The sequence below is a fragment of the Stomoxys calcitrans genome, chromosome 3, assembly GCF_963082655.1.
Source record: "Stomoxys calcitrans chromosome 3, idStoCalc2.1, whole genome shotgun sequence".
In the NCBI taxonomy this organism is placed as follows: Eukaryota; Metazoa; Arthropoda; class Insecta; order Diptera; family Muscidae; genus Stomoxys; species Stomoxys calcitrans.
The window spans coordinates 4783546-4798823 of record NC_081554.1 but is presented as its reverse complement, the minus strand read 5'-3'; the positions used below and the strand labels follow the sequence as shown (position 1 = coordinate 4798823).

General features: G+C 39.7%; 1 protein-coding gene across 18 annotated transcripts in view; it reads right to left on the bottom strand.

The window, feature by feature from the left end:
• LOC106081285 (muscle-specific protein 300 kDa) overlaps window positions 1-15278 on the bottom strand; it is a 315875-nt gene that overhangs the window by 184831 nt on the left and 115766 nt on the right. For all 18 annotated transcript variants that reach the window (XM_059364509.1, XM_013243150.2, XM_013243155.2 and 15 more), the window contains 4 exons: window positions 11915-12187; window positions 3206-3369; window positions 2867-3143; window positions 82-2688 (listed from right to left, as the gene is read on the bottom strand). In XM_059364509.1, coding sequence (XP_059220492.1) covers window positions 82-2688; window positions 2867-3143; window positions 3206-3369; window positions 11915-12187 — 3321 coding nt within the window. The remainder of the gene's footprint in view (window positions 1-81; window positions 2689-2866; window positions 3144-3205; window positions 3370-11914; window positions 12188-15278) is intronic.

Below are 15278 nucleotides of genomic sequence, written 5' to 3'. Positions count from 1 at the left end.
AGCTGCATGTTTTAAATGGAAATGGAAACGATTGTTAGTGTGATGATCTTGGCAGTTTGCTTCTTCTCTCTTTCGACCTACCTGGAAAACCACCTTCTCCTTCTCGAATTCCTCCATGCTGTTCACCTCGTTGACAATGTTTTTCAAACTCTTGTCCACGGTGTTCATCCATTCGACCATCTCGGTGAATTTGTCGTGATACGACTCCCATTGGGCTGGAATTTGTTGCAGCGTTTCACGCATGGCTGAAATCTTATTGGTGATGTGAGTGTACTGGGAGTGGGCATTCTTGTAAGACTCCTCCAGGGTACTGTCACCAGGTTTCTGTTGTTTGTAGGCTTGGCCCAGACGATGCATATTCTGCAGCGACTTCTCCATGCGTGGCAAACAGCCAGACTGCAGGAAGTATTGCTGGTTTCGCTTGAGTATGGAATCAACATCTTCGTTGCGATTCAAGGCCTGTTCCTCCAGATTCAATTCCTTTTCGACCTCCTGCAGGGTTTGATAGAAAGCCTGTTCATCTGAGCGGAACTCCAGTTTCATCAGATGCAGAGGAGCTTGCGACAGCACATGCTGCCATTTGCCTTGCAGCTGCTCCACAGAGTCCACTACAGGTTTTTGTTCTTGGGCGGGTAGGGTCTTCAACAAATTCTGGGCGGATTCCACCAGATCGGGCATCCATCTTTGATTGACACTTTCAAAGAAGTACTTCTGAGTCTCAATGGTGGTTCTGGTCTCAATGTGTTTCTCAATCAAAATCGTTTCGGCCTGAGTCAGCCATTCGGTGACCACACGTTCATTATCCTTATAATGGTTCCAGTGGTTGAGGGATTCCGTTAAACGCTGCTCCCACTGCTGGGAATTGTTGATGACATAATTGAAGCGATCATTCAGCTGTTGCATGTCATGTTGGGCCTGAGTGGTATCGATATTCTCATCCTGCACCACATTTCTCAAAAGATTTTGGAACACTTTGTTCTTGCTCTCCAGCATAGAGCGATAGTAGACGGTGCGCGAGAAGAAAGTCTTGTGTTTGGTGAGTTCCTCATTGACCTTATCGCGTCCACCGGCCAAGGTGTGAGTGCCCAGCAAGGACTCAGCCTCATTGAGCCACTGATGAATCTCCTTCTGACCAGCCTCCAGGGACTCTTGCTGTATCAACAGCTGATGTATCAAATGCAGTTTGGTGGGTATTTGAGCTCTGATGCGCACCAGAGCTTCTTTCTCCTGTTTCAGGGTTTTCATCATATTGTCAACCTCCTCGCGGGACAGATCTTGGATCATGCCCTGAATGTTGCGGCTTATAGTCTTGAAGAGCTCCTCATTGTCATCGATCTCTGAGGCGAGTTTTTGCAACTCCTCGCCATATTTACGTATGGCAGCACTGTCTCCCAACTGTTGTTTTTGGGTGAGTACACTTTCAGCGTAACGCAGCCACTGCGATAGCTTCTCAATGCCAGACTTGTACTCTTGGCGCGAGCGTATGATGTCACCGGCATGCATGTATTTCTTGGTGTTGGCAAACAAGCGTTCAAAACGATCCGACAGCAAGCCATGCTGGTGCCTCAAGTTCTGGGCAATGGGCTCCTCACAGGAGGCTATGAGATAATTAGCTGAATTGGCCAGGGCATCGAATTTGTCCTTCCACACCGAGATGTCTTGGAAGAACTCCAGCTTCTCATCTTCCGACTGCATGGCCTTCTGCTCGGCGACGCGCAGCCATTCTTCGCAGCTGGGAGCCAATTGGTGCCAGCTCTTCCAACAGTTGACCACCTCTTCCAAGGAGTTTTGGCAGCATTTCAATTCCATGGACACTCTCTTCCACCGCTCCTCCGTCTCGTACATGAAGCGATCGATTTCGATGGTTTCTTTGCGCGACACATTGCCATCGCGCTTGTACTCATCCACCACCTGTTGCATGTCCACAAAGGCCTTTTCGAATTCTTGGAATATCTTGTTGCGCGATACGAAATTCTTGTATTGCTCCAGTTGTTGGGCCACCCTCTCTTCGGTGCCATATTTACCGGTCCAGCCTTTCATCTTGTTCTCCACCAGATTGAGGAAAGCCACCAGGCAGCACTTGTGCTCCAGGAACTTCAATCTGATTCTACGTTCACTAGCCTTGGGACCCACGTCTTGCAAACGCTTCTCCATGTTGCGCAATTGCTCCAGCGGCACTTGCTGCGCCAAAGGCGAGCGTTTGGCATTGTCGAACATGGCAATGATGCGTGGCAAATCGGCAAAGAACAATTTGTGCTCCTCCAATTTGCGCGAAATAATTGCCGCTGTCTCCTCATTCATGTTGGTGGGTATGTCGTTGTCCATTAGGATCTTTTCGGCTTTGGCCAGCCATTTGCCAACCTCGCCAAAGTCGCCGGGCAGCTCAGAGTCCAGCAGCCACAGCCAGTACATCATTTGGTATTGCACACGTTGCCACAGCGTATTAATGTCTTCCCAGGTGTGTTTGGGAACTTGGAGGAAACCACTCTGGGATTCCACCAATTGTTTCAAACGATTGTAGGTCGGAATGTGGGCATCGACCTCGGAGCGAGCTATAAGGTACTCGGCAAAATCACGGGGGAAAGAGTTGGCAACAACCATGGGCTCATATTCGGTGGATTTCTCCAATAAGAAACGTCTCAGCTCATCCAATTCCTGATGGATGTGTGAAAGATCTTTGCTAGCACCCTGCAAGAGAAAGAGAGGCAAAACTAGGTATAAAACTTGAACTTGGACCTTCATTTGTAGATATGGGCATCTACTCTATAAATTTCCACATATTGGATATTTACCCGGTACATTCCCGACACCAATGTGGGGGAATTTATAGGTCAAATGCCCATCGCTATTCATTTGCTGTGCCTACCTTGGGTTCGGGATACTTGTGCAAGAATTGAGCCACATAAGTCATTATACTCTTCTCATCGGGTTTGGGCACATCCACATCTTCAGCATCAAGCAACTTGGCAATGCCTAATTTGCTTTCGGCCACATCGAAAGCTGTCTCAAGGCGTTGACGATTGCTTGTCTTCTTCAGTTCAGCCAAATTTACCAGATTGGCCTTAATGGCATCAATGAGAGCCAGGAAAGCGACACCATCTCTCCAGCTGGCGCCGAAATCCTTAACCTCTACACCGCTTTCTCTGTAAATGCGAAAGAAATTTTTGAACAAAATATAGCGGGGAATCAAATCTAGGGAACTTACTTTGGCAAAGCATTTGTCACCCAGTTAAGTAACGTCTTGCGGGCTCCCTGTTTCCATTTTTCGGCCTTAACATCGCTGGCATGTTTGCCAACGCTGTCCAGAGAACTCACCGAACCACTGATACCATGACCCAAGTATTCAAGGTTGCGGCTGTTCTCTTCAATCTGAAATTTAAGATAAGGTAAAATCATTGAGTGATGTGAATTGGGTTTCAGGCATGTCCACTAAAAAATCATGGAAAAACGTCTTAAATCATGAACTAAAAAAACACAAATACACACACATACACACACACTTGACAAACCATACTTAGATCAGTGAGCATAAAATTGGTAAAATTTAAAGTTTGAGGAATGTGATGGGATTTATAATGGGATTTAAAAAGGAAAAAATCTTTTTTTTCTACTTTCTACAAATGGGGTAAGATATAACGGCTAATTCTTTTGAATTATCAACCTCAGGCCGCGCTCTGTCAATCAACTATTGACGATATGAGGATTAATCGAAGACGAGATGAGAGGCTATAAACGAATTAGAATATGAAACGTCCGTATACGGATTTTGTCTGAAAATGACTCGTTCTCCCTTTATTATTTATAAGGGCAAAACGACTCGTTTGCCACCAAAACGAGTCATTTAAAGCATGAGCCCAAATAAACGCCTGTGCTAAATAAACACAGCCCTGACTAACGTCAAAAATCAAAAATGTAATCTTTCCCAAAAATATTTATAAAATAAACAAAACTTAAGCAAGAAAAAAAATCTTAAAAATCGTACTTCTTTCATGTTGTTGTAGAAAACGTCAAGCTCTTTTTTCAGAATCCTTAATGATGCAAATCGGTTCAGTAGATAAAAAGTTATAGCATCCTGAAGGTTGGAGAAGTGAAAAATGATCAACTTTGACACCCTGTATCTGATCCTGTATTAAGATATACCCCACCAACAACATCGTTTTTCTAAAAGCCTATGTCTTTCTCTACAAATGTCTAAAACATTTTTGACTGCTCAGATTAACAGATAAGTTGTGGATTTATTTGTTCGGCTTACTGTGCGACGATATCCTGACTAAATTACAAAAAAAAATTTTGTAAGTCCAATAACTCACAAACCGTTAGAGATATTCCAGACTTTTTAGTAAGTTTTTGTAGGGTTTTGTGAGCTCTATAAAAAGATCAAGCCGATCGGCCCAATTCAAATTGTACATGCTCGGGGTGACAAACTTTTTTTTGCATAATTATTGGTTACTATTCCACATTGACTTTGTAAAGTTTTGTGTACATATCTCTTTTCGTTCAAAAGTTCCAAGATTTTTCGATGTGGCAACACTGTGCCCCCGTAGCGCAGAAGTTACAATGTCCATCTATGACGCTGAACGCCTGAGTTCGAATCTTGGCGGGACCATCAGAAAAAAATTTCAGTGGTTGTTTTCCCCTCCTAATCCTGGCAACATTTGCGAGGTACTATGATGAAATTTGAAACAGTGAGTTATGTATATATAGAGATCGGCACATATTAAGATATATCTACCATATACACCGATTTGCCGATTTAAGGTGAAATCATTAAAAAGCGAATTTTCGCTCAAATGTGTGTCTTTTTTTAAATGTTTCTTTGCACCTGAAGCAAATATGATCCAGATCAGCTCATATTTGGGTATAATTACGGATATAATAGTGGCGTTATAATAATATAGGATGATGACTATATATCCAGGGCGGTGAGTATAGAAAGTACGACACGGCCGAACTTAATATGTTTATACTTGTTAGTTATACCCACCACCATAGGATAAGGGGTACATATATTCATTTAATCATTCCGTTTGCAACACATCGAAATATCAATTTTGGACCCTACAAAGTATTTTATTTCTGATCGTTGTAAAATTCTAAGACGATTTAACGATGTCCGTATGTCTGTCCGTCCGTCCATCCGTCTGTTGTAATCACTTTACAGCCTTCAAAAGTTGAGATATTGAGCTGAAATTTAGTACAGATTCTTCTTTTTGCATACTGGTTAAGTTCTTGAACGGGGCAAATCGTACCATATTAGGATATAGCTGTTATATAGACCGATCTGGCGATCAAAGGTCTGAAGCCCATAAATGCTTTGTTTTTTATCCGATTTCGCTGAAATTTGAAATAGGGAGTAGTTTGAGGCCTCCCGATATCTGACCCAAAAGTGGTTCAGATCGGACTATATTTAGATATAGCTGCCATATAGACCGATCTCCCGATAAAGGGTCTGAAGCTCATAAAAGTCGCATTTTTTTATCCGATTTCGTTGAAATTTGAAATAAGTGAATTACTTCGAGCTCCCGACATCTCACCTAAATATGGTTCACATCGGACTATATTTAGATATAGCTGCCATGTAGAACAATCTCCCGATAGAAGGTCTAGAACCCATAAAAGCTTTATTTATTACACGATGTCGCTGAAATTTGAAACAGTGAGTTGCTTTGAGCCTCCCGACTTCTCACCTAAATATGGCTCACATCGGTCTATATTTAGATATAGCTGACATATAGACCGATCTCCCGATAAAGGGTCTGAAGCCCATTAAAGCTTTATTTATTGTCCGATTTCACTGAAATTTGAAACAGTGAGCTATTTAAAGTTTCGCGACATCTGAGTTAAATATGGTTCAGATCGGTGTATATTTAGATATATCTTCCGATCTGCCGGTTAAGGATCTGAGTCTTCCCGCATCCGATCCAAACATAAATCAGGTCAGATTATACATGTATAGCTGTCATATAGACCAAACTTCTAATTGTGGGTCTTAATCCCATAAAAAGCGTATTTCTTGCCTGAGTTCGTTGAATCTGGTACTTGTATATGAATTCTCGGGACCTGAAATTCTTCGTATTAGCGTAGATCGATTGGGATTGCAAGTGGTAGAAGCGGGCAAACTATCGATAATCGCAACATTCGATATTTTCGATAGTTTTAATTATAAATATCGATAGTATTGATAATATCGTTAAGTTACCATCACCTATATTTCAAACGAAAATGAAAAGTAAAAATCTGGAGATCGAAGATCAATGCACAGACCAAACAAAACTAAGGTTAATAAAGTCAGTTGGAAGTCATGAGAGAAATGTTAGTCCAATCGGAAGGAAATCGCGCCCTCTATAGGCGTAATGTAACTTAAAGGATACTTTCAGTATCGGATTGATGGTTTTTGTTTAGTTTTGCAAAAAATTTAACCATCGGAAAAATATCAATCGATATTCAGTCAAAAAATTAAACACCGATCAAACCAGCTCTAGTAGTTGGGCCATATCGGTCCATGTTTTGATATAGGTGCCATATCAACCGATCTCGGATTTTGACTTCTTGATCATCTGGGCGCGCTTATAACAAATGCGATTTATCTGATATTCTGCATGATTTTTTTTTTTTGTTTTGACTTCCAATAACTATACCAAGTATGGTACAAATCGGTTCATGACATGATGTAGCTCCCATATAAACCGAAATCCTATTTATACTTCTTGTGCCTCTAGAAGGCGCAATTGATATCCGATATGGCTGAAATTTTGCATGACGCGTTTTGTTATGACTTCCAAAGACTGTGTCAAATATGATTCCAATCGGTCCATCACCTGATATAGCTACCATATAAACCGATCTCCCGACTTGACTTCTGGCGCCCCCATAGTGCGCAGTTCTTAACCGATTTGCACAATGACTTCTGCTATGGTCTTCAACAAACCAAATATGGTGAGAATCCTTTGTTTGTCTATAAAGAGATACCGGGCTGAGAACTTGCCAGATGTGATCCATGGTGGAGAGTATATAACATTTGAACAAAGGATGGAAATAATTAAAATTTTTAACTTACAACTAAAAATTCATAAACCGAACGAAATGAATAATAATAACTGTAATGAAAACTAAAGGAAAACTCTCTCTCTAGGAGATAATTTATAATGATAAACTAAATCAACAGTGCATTGTGCATTTTTGCCAGACATACAAAGAAACTAAACACACAAACATTTAATACGTTAGATATTTAAGAATACACGAAAAAAATTGCAATAGGTTTGCATGATTTTAGAATATGACATCAATTAATTATTTTTATACCCACTATTTTATACGTAAGATAGGGGGTATATTCATTTAGTCATTCCGTTTGCAACACATCGAAATATCAATTTCCGACCCTACAAAGTACATATATTTCTGATCGTCGTAAAATTCTATGACGATTTAACGATGTCCGTGTGTCTGTCCGTCTATACATCTATCCGTCTGTCCGTCCGTCTGTTGTGATCAATCTACAGCCTTCAAAAATTGAGATATTGAGCTGAAATTTGGCACAGATACGTCTTTTTGATGCACGCTGGTTAAATTCTTGAACGGGCCAAATCGCACAATATTTGGATATAGCTGCTATATAGACCGACCTGCCGATAAAGGGTCTGAAGCCCATAAAAGCTTTATTTTTTATCCGATTTCGCTGAAATATGAAACAGTGAGTAGCTTAAGCCTTCCCGACATCTGATTCAAATATGGTTCAGATCGGACTAGACATAGCTGCCATACATACCGAGCTTCCGATAAAGGGTCTGAAGCCCATAAAACCTTTATGTATAACCCGATTTCACTAAACCATTGAAACATTGGGTTAATTTAGGCCTACCAACATTTGACCTTAATATAGCTGTCACATAGACCGATCTCCCGATGAAGAGTCTGAAGCCATACTAGCTTTATTTTGAACAGATTTTGCTGAAATTTGAAACAGTGACTAGTTTTAGGCCTCCCAACATAGGACCCAAATATGGTTCAGATCGGACTATGTTTAGATATAGCTGCCATTCTTACCGGATTGTGACAAAAGGGGTTTTATATATATACCCAAGGTGGTGGGTATCCAAAGTTCGGCCCGGCCGAACTTCATGCCTTTTTACTTGTTTTAAATGCTATCAGCTTTAAATGGACTGTACCGATTTAAATGGATCTTCTGATGTGACATTCAGATCATAAAATTTTTGGTTAACTCATTATAAGTAAACCAGTCTCCATGTATTGATTTGTCGAGGCCCATTACACCTCTAACTATCCAAGTCAAATATAAAAGCCATATTTGACTTGGATATCCTACAGGAGGCCACCGTAACGCAGAGGTTAGAATGTCCGTCTATGAAGCTGAACGCCTGAGTTCGAATCCTGGCCATCAGAGAAAATTGTCAGAGGTGGTTTTCCCCTCCTAATGCTGGCAACATTTGTGAGGTACTAAGGTCAATGCGGCACGCCGTTCGGATTCGGCCATAAAAAGGAGACCCCATATCATTGAGTCTAAAACTTGAATGGGACTGCACTCATTGATATGTGAGAATTTTGCCCCTTGTTCCTAAGTGGAATGTTCATGGGCAAAATTTGCATTTGCATTTGTATCCTACAGCACCACTGTGATGCAGGCCATTATAACTTTGTGCATTTGCTTGCACCGCTAAGGAAGAGAAGAGCTGGACCCATTGATAAGCATACCGATCGGCTTGGAATCACTTTATGATTCAATTTAGCCATGTCCGTCTATCTGTCCATGTATTCTTGTGTTCTAGTTACAGGTCGCAGTTGCTGTTTGATTGCCATAAAAGTTTGTACAAGTCACTTTTTATACCCTCCACCATAGGATGGGGGTATACTAATTTCGTCATTCTGGTTGTAACTACTCGAAATATTCGTCTGAGATCCCATAAAGTATATATATTCTTGATGGTCATGACATTTTATGTCGATCTAGCCAAATACTTTTTCTTAGTGTAGGTCGGTTGGGATTGTAAATGGGCTAAATCTGTCCATATTTTGATATAGCAGCCATATAAACCGATCTTGGGTCTTGACTTCTTGAGCCTCTAGAGGGCGCAATTCTTATCTGATTTGACTGAAATTTTGCACATAGTGTTTTGGTATCAGTTCCAACAACTGTGTTAAGTATGGTTCAAATGCCGTATAAACCGATCTTGGGTCTTGACTTTTTGAGCCTCTAGATGGCGCAATTCTCGTCCGATTTGACTCAAATTTTGCACATGGTAGCTTGGTATCACTTCCAACAACTGCGCCAAGTATGAGTAAAATCGGTCCATGTTTTGATATAGCTGCCATATAAACCGATCATGGGTCTTGACTTCTTAAGCCTCTAAAGAACGCAAGTCTCATCCAATTTGACTGAAATTTTGCACATTGTATTTTGGTATCACTTGCAACAACTGTGTTAAGAATGGTTCAAATCAGTTCATAATCTGGTATAGCTGCCATATAAACCGATCATGGGATCTTGACTTCTTGAGCCTCTAGAGGGTGCAATTCTCATCCGATTTGGCTGAAAATTTGCGTGAGATGTTTTGTCATAGTTTCCAACAACTGTTCCGAATAATGTTCAAATCGGCTCATAACCCGATATAGCTGTCATATAAACCTATTTGGGATCTTGACTTCTTGAGCCTCTAGAGGTCGCAATTATTATCCGATGTGTTTGAAATTTTGTACGACAGATCCTCCCATGACCATAAATATACGTGTTTATTCTGGTCTCAGTCGGTCTATAGCCTGATACAGCTCCCATATGAACTGATCTCTCTATTTTGCTTCTTGAGCCCCGAAAGGGCGCAATTCTTATTCGAATTGGCTGAAATTTTACACAGGTCTCCAACATATAATTTAATTATGGTCCATAACTTGATATTGCTCTTATAGCAGAGCAAATCTTTCCTTTTATCCTTTTTTTTACTAAACAAGAGGTGCCGGGACAAGAACTCGACAAATGTGATCCATGGTGGAGGGTATATAAGATGCGACCTGGCGGAACTTGGCACGCTTTTGCTTGTTTTTTTTTTTCTAAGGACGAAGGCAATTGATTTTGAACAAAATTGGAACAGATTTAGTTGTAGCTCCCATATATAACTTTCAGCACATACGGTTTTTAAGGCCAATTTTGGTCCGATCTTTAAAAAGTTTTGCATGATCTTTTTTATTTGAGGTGTCAATACGCATACAAAATTTTATAAAAATCGGTTCAGATTTAGTTCCCTTATATAAATATATTTCATCCGATATGACCTTTCAAGGCTGAAGTAGCCAAAATTTTGGTGCGATTTTTGCAAAATTTTGCCAGAGTTGTTTTATTTGACGTCTCAGTATGTGTATGAGACTTCATAAAAATCGGTCCAGATTAAGATATAGCTCCCATATATATCTTTCCTCCGATATGGCCTTTTAAGGATGTAGTAACCTCAATTTAGGTACTATCGTAAGAAAATCTAACAAGGTCCTATTCGATATTTCAATAGGTATGCAAAATTATAGTAACGCAGATGTAAGCATGTCCGCCGATGACGCTAAACGCCTGGGTTCGAATCCTGGCAAGACCAGACCAGAAAATATTTTCAGCGGTGTTTTTCCCCCTCCTAATGCTGGCAACATTTGTGAGGTACTATACCATGTAAAACTTCTCTCTAAAGAGGTGTCGTACTGCATCAGGCCGTTCGGACTCGGCTATAAAAAGGAAGCCCCTTATCATTGGGCTTAAACTTGAATCGGACTGCACACATTGATAAGTGAGAAGTTTGCCCCTGTTCCTTACTGAAATGTTCATGGGCAAAATTAAAATCTGGCTAAATTTCCACATAGGTTCTGTGTATCTACAGTAGTACGTAGACTCGGTGGGGTAGAGTATTGTATAGTTAGCTCCACCCAATTTTTGCCTTTCCTTACTAGTTATGATTGTTTGTAATGACGGCACCTATGAACCGCTACCAAACATTTAGAACACTTTGGAACTTTTTCCGCTCCATGATTCAAAAATTGATATAAAAGGCCCATATCGGCCATCTAGTACGGAAATCTATAGTTACAGTAGGTGTATTAAGTGTAGAAAATCGGTCCCCGCATTTTTTACTTGCTGAGCACTTATTTACCATTGAATATATCTGAAATTCGCCTCAGAATGGTGGCCGTTTAGTTCAGCCAAATGTTATTACATATGATAAACCAAATAAAAAATTGATGCCATATTTATCTGTAGTCGGTATCATGAATATGTTTTTTCTTCTTTAAATCATGTGGTTAAAATTCATTTTTTTATTTTAATTAAAAAATATTTCTGTTAGGAATTTTTTGTTTCCGTGTATTCTTAAAATACCACTACTCGCAACCATCACTAAAACACTACAAATTTCGTTAAATTACCTGTGGCTTATAATTAATAACTACTAATAGCCTTTTCCGCCTCTTTTTTCGAATCTTTAAAGTCAGTTTTTAATTTTGTTTTAGCATAAATGGGTTAAAAACAAATAAAAAAAAAATCACAAAAAAAATGTACATAAACAGTAGAAGAGAGTATAAGTAGTACACAGAAAGAAAAGAAAGAAAAAATTACAATAATTAGTATTACTTTGGATTATTGTAGCAATACATTGAAAGCCTTTCTTAGGACAGATCTAAAGGTGGTGTCGATTGGTGTTCCACTGACTCTAAACTTGGTGGCTAGGTGAGGAAGTGCCCCCTTATGATATGAGGTGATTGCTTTGCAGTGCTTTTTTTTTGCCGTTGGGTGCATTTCCTTGGAACTAGATTTGTTTTAGTTTTCTCATTTCTCAAACATTTATTTATTTTTTTTAAAGCTTTATGGATTTTTTTCTTTATTTTTGGTGAAAAACTTTTAGTTTGTTGCAAAATGCTTGCTTACCTGGAAGTACAAAATGATTGTCCATATTAGACCCAAGACAACTGGTGGTCTCCCATCCACCAGATCGGCTGGGTTAATATTAACCAATTTGATACGTTTGCTGGCCAAGAACTGCAGGGCGGTATTGGCATTACTGAGGAAATGTGGACGTCTCAGTACACGACCCTTCTCAACGGGCAACTTTTCGCCAGATAACACTTCGAGTAGTGCTATCAGTTTGGTACCATCTCGCAAATCATTGATTAAATCATCGACACGAAGCGGTGGAACACGCTGCAAAAACAAGAAAAAAACAAAAACAAAATGTTAATACTTCACACTAAATAAAGGGCAATATTTATGGGAAGCACACTTTGGCAGTAAAATACAAATACAATTAAAATAATTTCTTGAAATTTTCACAGATGGTGCATAATGAACCCGTGGTGAAAATAGGGTACTGCATTTTTTAATATCTGAAGGGGGGGGCGGACCCTTCCCCTTACCCTAATTTTCAGAGACGCCAGATCTCGGAGATGGGTGGTGCGATTTAAACGAAATTTTGTGTGCACTCATATAGTACCCTAAAAAAAAATTTGGTATCCAAATTTCGGATAGGATACCTAGGGGGGCCGCCTCACCCTAAAACCTACCAAACATATATTTAGACCAATCACGACAATATGGGACTCAAATGAAAGGTATTTAAGATAAGAAAACGTATCTGATATCCAAATGTCGGACCAAGTGTTAGGAGGAACATATCAACCCCCAAAACACCCCAAATTGGACATATTTACCGACCATGGCAATATGGGACTCAAATGAAAGGTATTTGCGAGTAGAATACGAATCTAATATCCTAATGTGGGACCACGTTTCTGGAGGACCACCCCTTCCCCAAAACACCCCCCAAACAGGACTTATTTACTGACCATAGGAATATGGGGTATAGCAATATGGGAGACCATAGCAATATGGGACTCAAATGAAAGGTCTTTAGGAGTAAAGCACGAATCTGATATCAATGTTTGCGCCATACTTAGCACAGTTATTGGAAGTCATAACAAAAACACCTCATGCAAAATTTCAGCCAAATCGGATGACAATTGTGCGCTCTATTGGCTCAAAAAGTCAAGATCCAAGATCGGTTTATGTGACCGCTATACGAGATTATGAACCGATTTAAATCATACTCAACACAGTTGTTGGAAGTGATACCAAAACACTACGTGCAAAATTTTAGTCAAATTGGACGAGAATTGCTCCCTCTAGAGGCTGAAAAAATCAAGACCCAAGATCGGTTTATATGGCAGCTATATCAAAACATGGGCCGATTCGAACCATACTTAGCGCAGTTGTTGGAAGTGATACCGAAACAACACGTGCAAAATTTCTGTCAACGCGGACGAGAATTGCGCCCTCTAGAGGCTCAAGAAATCAAACTCAAGATCGGTTTATATGGCAGCTATATCAAAACATGGATGGACCTCGGCGGATGTTTTCGGATGGGTTATTAAACAATTCGCATCAAATTTCAAGCAAATATGTTCAAACTGTGTAACTACAGTTGATAAATGACAACATTATTGCAAATTACCAAAAATCGGACCAAAATTCACATATGTATATGAATGTACATCTAAATCTCAACCGATTTTGCTTCTTAGATATTGTGGTAGGCATCGATGAAATTGGTCAAAAAAATACGGACAGACAGACGGGCAGACGGACAGACAGACAGACAGACATAGCTAAGTCGAATCAGAAAGTGATTCAGAGTCGATCGGTATGCTTATCAATGGGTCCATCTCTCTTCCTTCTGGGTGTTACAAACAAATGCACTAAATTATAATACCCTGTATCACAGTAGTGGTGTAAGGTATAAGAATACAATATCGTCGTAGTTTATATATAAGAAATTTTCTATGAAAATTGAAAACAAAATTAAACTTTACAAGAATTCCAATCAAGTTCAGACAATATTTTGTTTAGGAATATTTGTCAAGGCAAATTTTTTCTACATCAAATATTCTACGTATATTGTAGGAATGCTATGTTTATGCAGAAAAACTCAATGTTTTTTCAAGTTACTCTACAATTTAAAGTTTTTTTGTATAAGTTTTAGCTTAATATCCGTTTGAAATGTTTACGAAATGCATACATTCACCCAAAGATTTCTTTGAAAACATCAAAAAACTTAGATCTTGTTCGGTTGGTTAACAAATGACACATTCCAAAATCAAAGATACCTGGTCCTGCCTCCCTAACTCTCTGTCCAATGTTCATTTTGGACACGAGACCCCCACATAAAAGAGACAGGACAACAAAAACAAAAATAAAACTGGGACGCATATTCAAACAATAAAAAGTAATAAATAATGACAGCGAGAGGTACATAAGAACAAATATTCTCTGTGGTATCTTGGAAATATTTGGCGATACAAGCAACAAAATTAAAGAAAAATCCCCACATCCCACACACACACACAAAAACGATGCGGCGCATTCCCCAACGAAGCCGGCCGGCTTGACTGCCGGTCAAACTGTGCATACCACATCATCTTGAGAAGAAAACGAAAAACAGAAACACCAGTCATAGTCCACATATACATGCAGTCAAATTCGATGCCGGCCGGCCGACAGGCAGGCAAGCAGGCCAACCGACGCATAAGACAACATTAATAACAAGATAGGTACCTACAAAAGCACTGCGGCATCTGTGGCTGCGAAAAGTCAAAATACACATACAAACATCAACTTCCAAGTATCTGGCAGATACCAAAAAGTGCCAGTCAGCCACTCTGCCACTCAAACTAAAGGGGCAGCCAGTCGGCCAACAAATCCTCCAAATACTATTACGACTGAGCAGTGGGCACTAAGCGAATTGTAGATTTATTCATGATTTGTGCCCGACCCGACTATTGAAGAGAGCCAAATATTATGCCCCAAAGTGGTAAGGAGTTGCCAAAGGTAAAATAGAAACGTTATGAAACGTTGAGATAAAAAACGACCCAAGTTGTTAATTATCAAAAAAAAAAGTTTATAATAACCGTTTCAGGCAATGTTGCCAACAATTTTTCAGTAATGGTTTACTAAAAGCGCATCTGAGTTGTCGAATTATGAGTATGAGGGGGAGAGGGTTAGATTCCCGCCAATAGGAATTTGTGGAAATCCAATGCCACCATAACCTAACGTAATGATTATAACCACTGTTATATATGCAGATACAAATATTTCAGCAGCTGGTCGGTCTCGTTGTACATAATTCCTTTTACTTATACCTCCCGTTCTTTAGGGGGCAAACTTTTAAAAGCTTTTCCCTTATGTTACTTTAATATGCACTATTGATATTCATGGATGTGTGGCAACACTCGCATAAAAG